Below are 14,866 nucleotides of genomic sequence, written 5' to 3'. Positions count from 1 at the left end.
ACATTTACAGCATTTGACAGACACACTTATCCAGAGCAACTTACATTTTTAAAACATTTTATACAGCCGAGCAACTGAGGGTTAAGGGTCTTGACCAGGAGCACAGCGATGGCAGCTTGGTGGACCTGGGAGACAAACTCACAACCTTCCATCAGTAGTACAACAACTTAACCACTAGGCTACCACATAATATGCATATTTATAGCTGGTGGAACTGGAGTGTAAACTCAGAGTTGCACAATTCAGATGAAATTCAGAAGGGCATAAGATGCCATAAATGTAACTGTAAATACTGCCATCTATAGGAGTCTTAAAGGTAGGGTGTACAATGTTTGAAAGCCAATGTTGACATTTGAAATCACCAAAACAAACACGCCCCTAACCCAAATGGGTCCCACCCCTGTATTGATAGCTCCGCCCACACATATATATGTAACACAGGCAACTAATGGAAAGAAATGTGTCTTTATCATAGCTGAAGGGAAGAACAATATGATTGCAGATAAACAAACAAGCAAAAATGACACACAAGCATAATCATGCAATGGACAGCATATATTAGTTCTGTGTAACAAAGCAAAACCAACGTTACTCACCTATCGAGAAAGAAAAAAGCAACCTCGGTGTTCCATCGTGGGAATTCCCGCTCCTTCAGTTCTCTCCAGCACTGGAAAGCTGGTCCTATATTAACACGGGTCCTGCTTCTTGCCTTACCGTAAGCCTTTTTTCGCTTTTCATTTTTTTATCCACCATGTCAATGTATCAATAACTTTCAGCTAATGTCAGACATGTGCACTGAACACTCTCTCCACCGCATATTGACAAGACAAGCCCCTTTCTGCTCATTGGCTACACGTTTGTTTTGCTTGTCGACCCGACTCAGCTTTCTGAAGCATTTCTCAAACATCGTACACCCCACCTTTAAGTTAAAGTATTCATTTTAAGATATAATTTTTATTACATTTTTAAATTGTAAATTTATATGTAATGTTTTAAATAAAGGTCTCATTTGATTCTACTTCCTCTGTTACTTAGAAACAACACAATGTGCAAAGTTTTTTTTTATTATTTTTATTTAGCATTCTGGTCATAAGATGACCACTAAAAGATGAATTAAATATCAATAATGTTATATCTAGCACTTTTATGATATGAACTATCACTTCCCTGTTTGTTGTATGTGTATATTAAAAAAAATGTGAAAAGAGATTTACAGTAGGTTGATGGTATCCTAACTCTGTAACCTAGTGAGCCAGTGTATTTGTCGATAGAGACTTAAAAGCACTTTTGTACATTGCATTGGATTAAGGCGGTTGCTAAATGCTGTAAATGTTAATGTAAATATCTCATAACACAGTAATAATATACACAAATGTGCTTCTTTAGATGTTTTCAGAATGTTTCTGCTAGAGAGCTGAAAAACAGCAGTTATGAACACAGAGGTCTGTATCAGTCATTAGGATCATTAAAATAAATTGTAGAGAAACTTATTATATTACTATACAATATATAAACTATATTGTATTTCCAGTGTGTTTCAGTTAGTCGAGCACTGGGCACTGGGACAAGCTTCAGACACATGTAGGTAACTGAGCTTTGGAGTAGATGTTCTGGTCAGAGGGGACTGTGGGCAGTTGAGCAAAAGAATAAACGGCTGAATCACAGGGGTTTGAGGGTAACTCTCTCTTTACATATGCAGCGTGATGATCAGAGATTGTGGGCAGTTGAGCAGAAGAATAAATAGCTGAATCACAGGGTTTTGTGGGTAACTCTTTACATGCAGCGTGATGATCAGAGGAGATTGTGGGTAGTTGAGCAGTAACGTAAACTGTGGACATTTCAGCGTTTGAGGCAGAAAGTCGTCTGGTGATTTTAATCTCCTCATATTCATGAACATCCGGAGGAACCTGAGAGCAAAGAGGAACAGAAACAAAAATATAAATGTTTTCTTTTTTGAAAGACAGTAAGTTTTGGTACTGAACACACACACACACACAAGTTGAAGACAATTACCCTTTGGTCATTTCCTGAATTTTGGAAAGTTGTGCCTGCTGGAAAAAAAAGGCACAATATCAGTAATAATTACTGATGATATTGTATGTAATTAATCAAAACACCACTTTTTTTCACCATACTGTGATTTAATAGCCAACATGCAATCAAAAAGGAAATTAAAAACAAGCAGAAACATTTTAAGTGGAAAAAACAAATGTTGGAAGCAGAGGCGTGGCCAAGCACCAGTTTGTGAATGGAGAGAGAGGGGAAAACATGCTGCTGAGCTGTGTGTGTGTGCAGGAGTATGTGTGTTTAATTAAGGCTGAAAATGAAAGTAAATTAAAACTCTTTGGTTGAGTTTGACTGAACTCGTCTGCCTCCCACGTCCTCATTTTCCCCTCTTACCCACTCAGGGACATGACAGTAAATATTACACAGCTGTCATAAATAAAAATGATTCTAATTAACCCCCAAATATCAACTGTCTTTTGTGGGATTTTCTTTGAATTTTCTTGGTTTCATCTGACTATTGAAGCCATAGTCTTCAAGAGCTTACAAAGCATGTCCTGGATCTCACTGTCAAAAGGTATTGATCCAGAGAAGGGTATAAATGAATTTCCAAAACATTTCATGTACCATGTAACACCATTAAGGTCATCCTCAGTGATATTATCAAGAATAGGACGTCCCTCTAAAATTGATAAAAGGACAAAACAAAACTTATTGTCAAGACCGCCAAGAGACCTTCGGCAACAAGGAGCTGCAGAAACATCTGGGAAGTACTGGTTACTCCCTGCATGTGACACCAATCTCTCATATCCTTCATATGGCTGTGAGCTAGGGTGGCAAGCCTTCCTAAATGACCTCAAATCATGTTATGTGTAAAACACAGAATGCTACAATGTGTTATGGCTGATGTGACCAATTGGGGATAATTCTAAAAAGATGTTTAATGCAAAAATTAGAGAACTTATCAACCAAAGACCACTATATCAACAGTGAAGCATCGTGGTGGCGGCATCATGCAATCGGGCTACTTCTCTTCAGCTGAGACTCAGGCTATAGTCAAGATAGAGGGAGTCATCCAAATCCAAAGGAATGGCTTTAGAAATTGTCCAATATATTTTGAAATTGTCCAATCAGTTTCCAGATCTAAATCCTATTAAAATCCTGTTCAAAACTTTGACAAGGACTGTGCATAGATTGGCTCACCATCAAATGAAAAAAAAAAAAAAAAGATGTACTTAGTTGGTAGACTCTTATTCCAAAAGTCTGAGTGTTCTTTTACAAGCAGAATGTGCCCTGTGCGTTTCTGTAACAGTTTTTTACTAAAAAGTTTTTTACTCTTATTCGTTTTTCAAACCTATTTTTAGGTTACTACTGTATTTCAACACACACACACACACACACACACACACACACACACACACACACACACACACACACACACACACAGAGAGAGAGAGAGAGAGAGAGAGAGAGAGAGAGAGAGAGAGAGAGAGAGAGAGAGAGAGAGAGAGACTGTACCATAAAGTTTAGAACAGAATAGAATATTTCTTTATTGAAAAAATTCTGTTAAATTGAATAGGCGGAAATTAAATCAAGAATCATTTGTTTATTTATTCATTCGTCTTTAATTAACTTCTTCAGATTGTAATGCATCAATACACCTCACCTATAACATGTGTGCTAATCATTTTATCATGTGTGTGGTTTGTGTGTGAACCTTGCATCTTGTGTCTGTTTTGTAGAGTCAGAATGAGGATTATGGTTCCAATCAAAAGCAGCAGCGGAATTACAGACACAGTGATCACAGTGGAAGCTGGAAATCCTGGAAGAGAAACAAAAAAAAACAGTCACTTTAACCTACATGCTGATCATTTATAAAGAATCAGATTCATCAAAGCCATGTAGTTAGACTATGTGCATCTGAGCAGACTCACCTTCTGAAGGAGAAGCTGGAGTAAAGTCAGATGATGATGATGATGATGATGATGATGGTGATTCTGATGATTGTGGTGCTGTTGATGATGACGTTAGTGATGATGATAAAGATGATGATGAAGGTTGTGTGGGTACTGAACTTGAACCTGTGACACATGGATCTAAAGCAGCAAAAAGTTATTTAATGTAAAAACATTAACACAGTGTGACTAAATGTCTCCACAAACTCACCAGTAACTGTCAGGTCGATCCGTGTGAAATAAACCTTGTATCCCTGATCAGATGTCCAAGGTACTTCAGCTCCACACCAGTACTCACCAGAGTCCTGCGCAGTTACATCTCTAATACTCACAATGATGATTTGTTTTTCTCTGTCATCATACAGGGAAATTTTCCCAGTTTTTACATATTTTGTAATTTCTTTAACAGATGTATTATAAGAACAAGCAGCAGTTTGCAGCCTCCTGCAGACAAACTTGGGGTGACTCCTGAGGGATTCTGGGTATTTACAGCTGATAGTCAAATCTTCTCCTGCATGGACAATGTTACTGATGGACCTCCTATAGGACAGATCTGCAGATCCACAACCAATCAGATCAGTTTATATGTCATAAAAAGTCACCATCATAATAATAAGCAGTACAGTAGTTAAGGACAAAAACTTTAAGGTCTGCTGTTGTAGGAAAATAAAAGATAGAACGTTGACATGATGCAAAACAAAGTTTCTGTTATCAACCCAATTTTAATTATTTTACAGCACTACATCTGACTGTTACAAATAACTGGAGACTCCAGAAATAATCATCTCATGACAGAAGCAATTTTCTTCTATTTATCATATGTTTATTTTTAAACCTAGATAAGGAATTTAGTAGAAATCCCAGTGAATTAATGACTACAGAATTGAAAGTGTATTACAAAGAGGACATTGATATAAAGATGTTATTGCTGTTTTTAATTATGTGTCGTGGTCTTTAAAATTTAGATTTTTTATACAACATTCAAACGTTGCAAAGCTACAGATGTTCATGAACTTAAATGGTATGATGGCCTGGTAGTTAGCAATCACAGATCCAGGGTCCAAGAAAATGTAGAGGTAAAAATCATGAAAATGTTATATAAAAATAGTACTGAAGTAGTACACAAGAGCTTTGTAAAGATAAACAGAAGGCAGTGGTGGGAGACTCACCTTCTTTTATCTTCAGTTCCACCGATGTCTTAATATCATTTCCTGAAGTTATATTAACTCCACAGTGGTACATCCCATTGTCCTGTACAGTGAGCTCTCTGATCATCACCCAGAACACTGAAGATTTGGTGTCATCAAACAATGAGAATGTTCCTGAATTTACCCATTGGTTTTTATTTCCTGATTTTATTTGGTCAGAAAAGACTGACATTGATCCCTTACAGAAATATTTTGGGCTTTGTGTGACCTTTGCACCATACTTGCACTTGATAAGGATTCCTCCTCCTGAATATCCTGTTACTTCCTTTGAGGCTCCTCCATCTAACAAAACACCAAAAACCCATCGGAGCAAAACCTTCCTTCATGTAACACTGCTGATGATAGTGAGGATTATTTTGAAGTGCATTTCTTTACCTGAGATCAGACAGAGGGTGAAGATGAGGAGGATCTTCATCCTGAGTTCACTCTCACAGATCTCTACACCAACTCTACTTCAGAAAGATATTAAAGCTCCTGTTTTGTTACACACCTTTACTCTCTTTGTCCAACTTTGTATTAGTTGTGTCTTCAACTGTGTCTAAAATAAAAATAATGCTGTGCCGACTTCCCCTTCTGTCCGAATGAGAAAGAGCGCTACAGGAAGCGCATATGTGTATGAGCGATAGATGTGTGACTTACATCATCGTAATACAGATGTTTCAAATTTCTGACACAAAATATTAGTCTCTTGTCACTTACTGTATGTAAACAATCATTTGCGTTTAACATTGGTGATTAGAAATCACCATGGAAGAATAAAAATGTTAATGTCCTATTCTGAAGGCCTGAGATCATCTTATCTCACTTAAACGTCCCTTCTGATTGTCTGTGAACACTAAAGGTGTGATGTTTCTGTATCTGTATCTATATCTGTACCTGCCCGCATCATCCTGTGTGACTCCCCAGAGGATACTATGCTCTTATACCACTTCCTATGAATCATCATCACACAGGACCTCTGCACATTAACTCTCTGATTAAAAAAGGACACCAGAAGATGTACTTCCTGCAGCAGCTAAAGACATTCCACTTACCAAAGACAGTATTGAATCCATACTCACCTCACCACCGCTCACACCTCAAAAACATTTCCTTTCCATCCACAAATGGCCTCATCAACAATATCCAGGACCAATCGTGTTTTTTTTATCTGCGTCCTTGGACACCACTTTGCTGTTCCATATGCGTTTCATTTAACACACACAACTCAGACTGTTATTCTGCAATCTTACCCTCTTACTCCAAACTGTGAGCATTTTGCACTTGTACACTTCTGCACATCCTACACTAATGTACACTTTATGTTTCTATTATTATTCCCCTAGTATTTCACTAATTTGTGGTCTTATACTGTATTTATGCTCCTAGTTTCTCAAAACGTATAGTTACTTTAAAGACATCACAGACTCCTTCTTATGTGTTGGACATTTATGTGGAAGTTGTCAATCACATGAGTCTCTGAGCAAAGTAAATGCGTATGTGATCATCCATGTTGCTGCCTCTAGAACATCTTCTCATACTTTTATTGTGTCTACATAATGAGAATATCAAATCGTTGTCAGGACCAAAACAACTTCATGACAAAAATAAGTAATAATGCATGACCTCTTAGGACTACATATGGCTCAATAAAGCGAGGGGACACTTTTGAATGGTCATGACGCCTCTGTGTGATGCCTCTTGATGGTGTCTGAAAATAAGCCAAATCTTTGCTCACCACCGATGTCCAAGGCCAAAACATTAGAGTTGAATTCACACTAATTTTACATATGTGATATGTTAAGCTGAGAAGGGAACGAGATGCTGTGTCGCTTTGGGCACTGAAACGTTTTCCTTTAGACAGTTAGAATCTGGCGATTCCGTGATGTATTTGCCCTTATATGGTCTTGTTGACACACGCTGGCACATCACCAGACTGCATGCTGGTCAAAAGAAATGGTGTGTTTTCACACATGCTTCAGACAGTGGTGTCTTTTATTGTCAATGTTGTAGCTTGTATACAAGAACAGAGATGTCATTCCGTTTATAGCTTCAATTTATATGTGGGGATGTGGTAGCTCAGTGGTTAAGGTGTTGGGCTACTGATCGGAAGGTCATGGGTTCGAACCCCAGGTCCACCAAGCTGCCACTGCTGGGCCTCTGAGCAAGGCCCTTAACCCTCAGTTGCTCAGTTGTAAGTCACTCTGGATAAGGGTGTCTGCTAAATGCCGTAAATGTAAATGTAAATATCAACAACATAACAGACACACACAGCTTCATGCAGTCAAAATATACACACCACTACTGAACTCTACTGGTCATTATTAGTTGCAACACTATATATAACATCCTTCCTCCCTTAACTTTAAAACTTCCACTTAAATTATTTCCAACATATATATTTATAGAAATGTAGTATTAACAACCTCAACATAACTTTATGAAACATCTCAACACCTTTGTTATGAAGTGTTTTTTATTATTATTATTTCACAAAGTCTTTAAGATTTTGCTTTTATTTCTCTTGCTGAACGTCTCACACATCCTGTTTGTGAACTCTCAGGCTGCTTTGTCTCCTCAGTACCAACCAACTCTGGTTTTGTAATTATTGTCAGTAGTGGGTCTCAGGGTCTGTGGCATCAGAGTCTACAGTTTCTACCAATTTTTGTGGTTGAATCAGAACATCAGCTTGGGAAACAATTTCAGAATTTAGAACCTCTTTCTGTTTTCGACTGAACAACTGGTCGACATGACGACGTACCATTTTCCAAACTCACTCTGTATGATACAGGTCCTGTGATCTCTGTAATTTCTCTCTGCATCCATTTTGGTCCATAACCAAAATTCCTGGTATACACGGTTTCTCCCACTTCAAAATATCAGGACTTGTTTATCATGGTGATCTTTCTGACTCTGTTGCTTTGTTTCAATTTTGTTGTTGTGGTCAGGATGTATTCTGTCGAGTGTGAATCTCAACTTCCTTCCCATCTTCATTTCTGCAAGTGATAAACCTGTTGTAGACTGAGGTGTTATTCGATAACTGAACAATGCAACTTGGTCTCAATGGTGTCCCCTGAGCCTTTTTAAGAGTTCCTTGAGAGTCTGTACAGCTCTCTCAGCCAAACCATTTGATGACGGATGATACAGAGAAGCAGTAACATGTTATTCCATTTCTGGACATGAATTCTTTACATGTCTCACTCATGAAACACTGAGCATTGTCTGACACCATGACTTCAGGAACACCATACACACTGAAACTGTTCCTCGGGGACTCAAGAGAGACAACTGTCCTGCAAGGCTCTCAAGGTTTGAAGACAGGCAAGCATGACATCTCCATACACCAAGCAAACACCCCCCCAAAAAAACAAACAAACAAAAAAAAAACAATAATGCGGGAGTTTGTGTGTTTGGTAATGATCACTCTCTGCAATTTAACCTAAAAACAAAGTATTTGTTTAATTTTCATTTATTAATTTGTGTGTGTGTGTGTGTGTGTGTGTGTGTGTGTGAGAGAGAGAGAGAGAGAGAGAGAGAGAGAGAGAGAGAGAGAGAGAGAGAGAGAGAGAGAGAGAGAGAGAGAGAGAGAGAGATCACGACTGGTGTTGTTTATTGTAGGTTTTTGTTGCCTTTTTGGACTCCTTTATTATTTGTAATGTTGCTCCCATATAAAACAGTTCAGCACAAGCCCAGACATTGTTAGTGTCATGATTGAGGACAATGTCCCGTCCAGAGACAAGCTGTTTCGTGTCAAGGTTTTGTTCAAACCGACCATCGAAAATCCCCTCACTAATGAATTTTTTTTTTCATTGGTTGTTGCGTTAAATCTTACCCAGATAGTGCTATTTTCTGACTGGCTGTTGTGTAGCCTCTTTTTTTGATTGGCTGATAAGTGTCAGACTTGACTAAGAACTCCAGGTGATGCGCTTGATTCCTGCCCAGTTCCATAGAGACAACGGTGAGGACAGATACAATTTGGGAGCTGCGGCATATTAAATATATGATAAATAGTAAAAAGTTTTTCTGTGTGAGAAATACAATGTGTGGCGGGAGATCGTGACAAAAGACCGAAATGCATGACTGTCACTCTCAATGCGTGACACTTGACAGCCATGTGTCCTTGCTGAATTCAGGGGGTATGCATCTATCCACTTGTAATCGATTAGAAACATTTTACCCATAAATGGACCAGCATAATCCATATGCACATGTCTCCAGGGCTTTCTTGGCCACTCCCACGGATGAAGTGGTGCGCACACAGAAACTTTTCTCTGTTCCTGACATATTTTGCAGCTTTTGACTTTAGACTCTATGTCCCCATCCAGCTTAGGCCACCACAGGTAGCTCCTCGCCAGGCCTTTCATCCTCGTCGCCATATGTTGTATCTTGTATACAAGAACAGAGACGTCATTCTGTTTATAGCTTTAATTTATATTAACAACGTAACAGACACGCACAGCTTCATGCAGCTTCCAACATATACACACCACTACTGACCTCTACTGGTCATTATTAGTTATAACACAACATGTAACAGTCAACCTCAGATTTATAGCACAAACAGATTTAACAGATAGCTACAGAACTGCAAGGTAAGGGTTAATGGTAGATCTGCATTTTACTGAACCACAACATCGTCAAGTCATTAACACATTTCTCTTACAAAAATAAACCTTTATTTTAATAACAGAACATTTAAGCATCACAATAACAGATTGAAGTTGCTTGAAGCTACACAAATTATCTCCCACTCAACGTTCCCTGGAGCTTTAAAGAAGAAGAAGAAGAAGAAGAAGAAGAAGAAGAAGAAGAAGAAGAAGAAGAAGAAGAAATAATATCTGAACAAAACTGTAGAGATCCAGTGCCACATGCTTGGACCACAAATCATGATCCAATAATCTATCCACATACAACAGTGTAAGTGACTGAAGTATAGTCACACAACACCTCATCATTAATGATTGTAGCTGCTTCATTAGAGCTAGTGGCATTGCTGTAAAAAATCACTGTTGTGTAAATCAGACTTTCAGCATATTTCATCTCCTCATAGTCACACAGAGCAAGACAAACCTGAAAGCAAAGAGAAACAGAATTTATATTTATATACAAACACTTAGATTTTTTTAATTTCTATCATTTCATGTGCAACTGAACACACACACACACACACACACACACACACACACACACACACACACACACACACACACACACACACACACACACACACACACACAATGAAGATAATTACCCTCTTTTTATTTCCTGAGTCTTGGTCAGAATGCCTGCCAACAGAAGCTGCTCCTGCTGCTGAGAAAGTCGTCAAGTTAGCAATAGTTCTTCTTCTTGTTTTATTATTTATTATATTTAATTTATTTTTAGTTTGAGATTTAATCATGACTCATGTAACTTTATACATTTTCTATAATGGTTAATAATAGTTGCTGAATAATAAAGACTACTTTAAATTAAAACATGAATTATATGTTTGACAGGGCTTAAAATATTATGACAATATGTTTATATTATGTAAATATGTTTTTATGAATAAATGGCACATATAAGTAGCACATTTAAATTTTTCTTTATAAACAAGATCAATTAAACAGACTGTGTGATCAATTAATTAATCAATTATTTATTTATACATTCATATAACTTTAGTAAATATTGTACATTATTCCACTGCAGGACTTTGCACGCTCTCACTTATAGGACCCTGGAGCTGTGAAGCAGCATCGCATCACCGTACTGCCTAATGATGAACCTGAACATGTTAAACATTTAACATCTGTTTTGTGTTGTGTGTGTCACAATAGAAATGACTTTATTTTGTATAATTGTAGTAACAAAATAATGAAGATTTTCACCCATCAACCAAAGTGGCAGGCTGTATGTTATAATTATATCAAATAAAAGCAAGGCTAATGTGTGCTGTCACTGTGACAAGTAATCAGGCCAGTATAGGCATTGTAGAGAGTGTAGTGAGTGTCACCCTCAGGGAGGAAACCACTGTGGAGACCCAGTGAAAGGGAGGCAAGGGGAGAAAGCTCCAGATGGAACTAACGCGTGCATCCATCTGCTGTTCTTATGTCCCTAGATTACAAGGCATAATGGAAGTACATCTTCCCCAACATGTTTGTGCTAATCATTTTATCATGTGTGTAGTTTGAGTGTGAGAACCTTGCATCTTGTGTCTGTTTTGTAGAGTCAGAATGAGGATTATGATTCCAATCAGAAGCAGCAGCAGAATTACAGACACAGTGATCACAGTGGAAGCTGGAAATCCTGGAAGAGAAACAAACAGACAGTCACTTTAACCTACATGCTGATCATTTATAAGGGATCGGATTCAAAGTCATTTAGTTAGACTATGTGCATCTGAGCAGACTCACCTGCTGGAGGAGAAGCTGGAGGTATTGAAGGTATATAGGTATTGAAGTTGAAGCTTGGCACGTGGATGTTAAGCAGTAAAAAGTTGTTTAATGTCAAAAACATTAATTTAGAGTATCTCAATGTTTCTACAAACTCACCACTGACTATCAGGTCGATCCGTGTGAAATAAACTTTGTATCCCTGATCAGATCTCCAAGGTACTTCAGCTCCACACCAGTACTCACCAGAGTCCTGCTCGATTACATCTCTAATACTCACACCGAAGATTTGTTTTTCTCTGTCATCATACAGGGATATTTTCCCAGTTTTTACATATTTTGTACTTTCTTTAACGGATGTATTATAAGAACAAGCAGCAGTTTGCAGCCTCCTGCAGACAAACTTAGGGTGACTGGTGAGGGACTGTGGGTATTTACAGCTGACAGTCAAATCTTCTCCTGCATGGGCAGTCTTACTGATGGACCCCCCATAAGACAGATCTGCAGATCCAAAACCAATCAGATCAGTTTATATATCATAAAGCATTACCATCATAATCAATAGCAATACTATAAGATAATTAAGGACAAAAATCTTTGCTGTTTTTACTTATATTTTTACTGTTTTACTTATGTGTCGCAGCCTAGAAAAAACTTCCCATGAAAACAGAATGCAGTGGTGGGAGACTCACCTTCCTTTACCTTCAGTTGCACCGATGTCTTAATATCATTTCCTGGAGTTATATAAACTCCACAGTGGTATGTCCCAGTGTCCTGTACAGTGAGCTCTCTTATCATCACCCTGAACTCTAATGATTTGGTGTCATCAAATAGTGAGAATCTTCCTGAATTTACCCACTGTTTTTTTTCCCCTGTCTTTATTTGTTCAGAACAGACTGACATTGAACCCTTACAGAAATATTTTGGTTTTTGTGTGACCTTTCTCCCATACTTGCACTTGATAAGGATTCCTCCTCCTGAATATCCTGTTACTTCCCTTGAGGCTCCTCCATCTAAAAAAAACACCAAACATCCATCTGAGCAATTCCTTCCTTCAAGATTATAGATGCTACATAGCTTCTGATGATAGTGAGGATTATTTTAAAGTGCATTTCTTTACCTGAGATCAGACAGAGGGTGAAGATGAGGAGGATCTTCATCCTGAGTTCACTCTCACACCAACTCTACTTTAGAAAGATATTAAAGCTCCTGGTCTGTGCCTGTTCTGAATGGGCCGTGTTTTCACCTATGTCTTAAATAGAAATAATGCTGTTCCCACTTCCTCTACTATTTGTGTTAGAAAGAGCTGTATAGGAAGTGTGTGTGAAATATTATGTGTAAATTACGTCAGTGTAATGAAGATGTGTAAACAGTCATATTTGTATCTGTGTGACGTTGGTGATTAGAATTCACAATGAAGGAACAAAAATTTTCATATTGAGAGATCAGGACTTTTTCTGAATTGTAGAGGTTTTCTGGTGCTACTTTTGGCTTAATATTTCCACATATTTTAAAGATCTGAGCTTCCTGCACACCACCTTCCCTGCTGTTTGTCTCTGAACACTAAAGGTGTAACACTATGACACTTTCTGTATCTGTAGCTACTGTATATATGTAGGTCTGCAAATGGCAGTAAATTTATAATACAGAATGCTGAATTAATATGTCTATCTCTTCTGACTTCATATTGTAGTGTGCATGCTGATTGTTCATAAGAGACCAGATTCATCACAGTCATGTAGTTAGGGTTGATCTAAATCTGGACAGTTAGGGTCATACAATGATGATGAAGGTTGTGTTGTTATCATGGTTGGAACTCCAACATGTAGAAAGTGAAAAGTTTAGTTAGATAATAAATGACATTAACTGATTGAATCTAGTGTATGTCTGATGCAGCACAGATGCAACACAATGATATCCACTTTGTCTTTGTGGAACCTCACAAATACAGGCTGCTCTTCATACATCTGATAAATCACAGGAAGTTCACTGCTAAAAAATACACATACAAATGCAAATACACAGGATTTTCAGTTTGTGTTTGAACACAAAAACCTAATGTAAAAAAAAGTGAATTCAGTGTGTCTCTATGTCTTTATAAAACTCTTTACTAACTTCAAGGTTGGTCTATGTGAAATAAACCTTGTACCTAGATTCAGATGTCCAAGCTGCAATAGATAAATACAGCTTTAGGGTAATCAGTTCAGGTTTCAATCTGATTGGCTATGCAAAATTGCCCCTAGGTATGAATTGTCCTGCATTGTTCACAGCCTTCCTCTGAAAGGCTCTGGATCCATGTGATGTTGACCAGGATAAAGTGCTTTACTGAAAATGGATGGAAGAATGGATAGATGATTTCCAGCACACAAGTAAAGTAATATGACTTTAAACACATAACAACGGATGTGATTTTCTCTTAAGGGTTAAATGATTCACACATAACCACAAATCTAATATATAATATGATGAGTAATATATTCCTGTCATTTTCAGTCAACATAGTGGCTGGAAGATGTTTGGAAGATGTTTTTGTGTCTGTACATCACGATAAATTTGAATGGATTATATTATTTCCTTTTTAATTAAAGAGGTTAAATTAATTGTTTATGAATTTCAGCCATTTCTCTCTAAATCCTCATTTTTACAGGCTCTAAGTAAATGGACGTGACTGATAAGCAGTTTGATAACATTGCCTTTGGTATTTCATGATAAATTAAGGACAATAAAGATGCATTTTCTAAGTACAACAACTCCAAAAGGCCTGAGAAACCACAGACGATAACTTAACTAATTGCTTTACAAAATCTAGCCAATTCCGGACCATTTTTGAGAAGGCAGGCATGTCAAAGTGTACAATCAAGAAACACCTTCATGAACGTGAATATAGAGGATTTAACTCAAGGTACAAAACTCTGTTGATACTCAAAAACAGAAAGGCCAAATTAGACTACAAGAAAACATCCTATCTAATTACTTGAAAAATATTTTTTTTTTTACAGATAAAACCAAGATTAACTTGTACCGTACTGTCTATATGTGTCTGATCCATAAATTGAGGCAATGTTCTGCTTCTCCTTTTAGCTGTGTAAGAAAGAGCTGTACAGGAAGTTTTATGTGAAATGTGTGGACTACTAGTGCAATTCACATACTTCCAAATAACAGACATATGAAATTTCTGTTACCATGTTACGCAGAACTCAACAGTTACCTAACACACACACACACACACACACACACACACACACACACACACACACACACACACACACACACACGCACATGCACACACACTGTTTTGCACATTTATTCAATTGTTCTCTTGCACACCACATATCTAATCCAACTA

The 14,866-nt window shown here is 37.6% G+C and overlaps 1 protein-coding gene across 7 annotated transcripts; it reads right to left on the bottom strand.

Annotated features, from left to right (window-relative positions):
* Positions 1–1,802: 1,802 nt before the first annotated feature.
* On the bottom strand, positions 1,803–14,602 carry LOC125141157 (polymeric immunoglobulin receptor-like). Of its 7 annotated transcripts, XR_007140517.1 has the most exons (8): positions 12,641–14,596; positions 12,213–12,533; positions 11,680–12,021; positions 11,542–11,556; positions 11,330–11,434; positions 10,823–10,913; positions 10,398–10,453; positions 10,143–10,216 (listed from the first exon to the last, which is right to left on the bottom strand). XR_007140517.1 is itself a non-coding variant. In XM_047813221.1 (7 exons), exons 1-7 carry the CDS (start codon positions 12,678–12,680, stop codon positions 10,046–10,048), a joined length of 1,053 nt encoding a protein of 350 aa, XP_047669177.1. In that variant the 5' UTR covers positions 12,681–13,156; the 3' UTR covers positions 9,557–10,045. The 7 variants fall into 7 exon arrangements, 5 of the variants coding, with proteins under 5 accessions (XP_047669176.1, XP_047669177.1, XP_047669178.1 ...); XM_047813221.1 differs by lacking the exon at positions 10,823–10,913 and having other exon boundaries at positions 9,557–10,216; positions 10,398–10,456; positions 12,641–13,156; XM_047813222.1 differs by lacking the exon at positions 10,823–10,913 and having other exon boundaries at positions 9,557–10,216; positions 12,641–12,843.
* Between the last annotated feature and the right edge of the window lie 264 nt (positions 14,603–14,866).

This window comes from Tachysurus fulvidraco, chromosome 5 (genome assembly GCF_022655615.1).
Source record: "Tachysurus fulvidraco isolate hzauxx_2018 chromosome 5, HZAU_PFXX_2.0, whole genome shotgun sequence".
NCBI lineage: Eukaryota > Metazoa > Chordata > Actinopteri > Siluriformes > Bagridae > Tachysurus > Tachysurus fulvidraco.
Note: the sequence above shows the minus strand (reverse complement) of the source record. Positions and strands in the feature narration are given on the sequence as shown.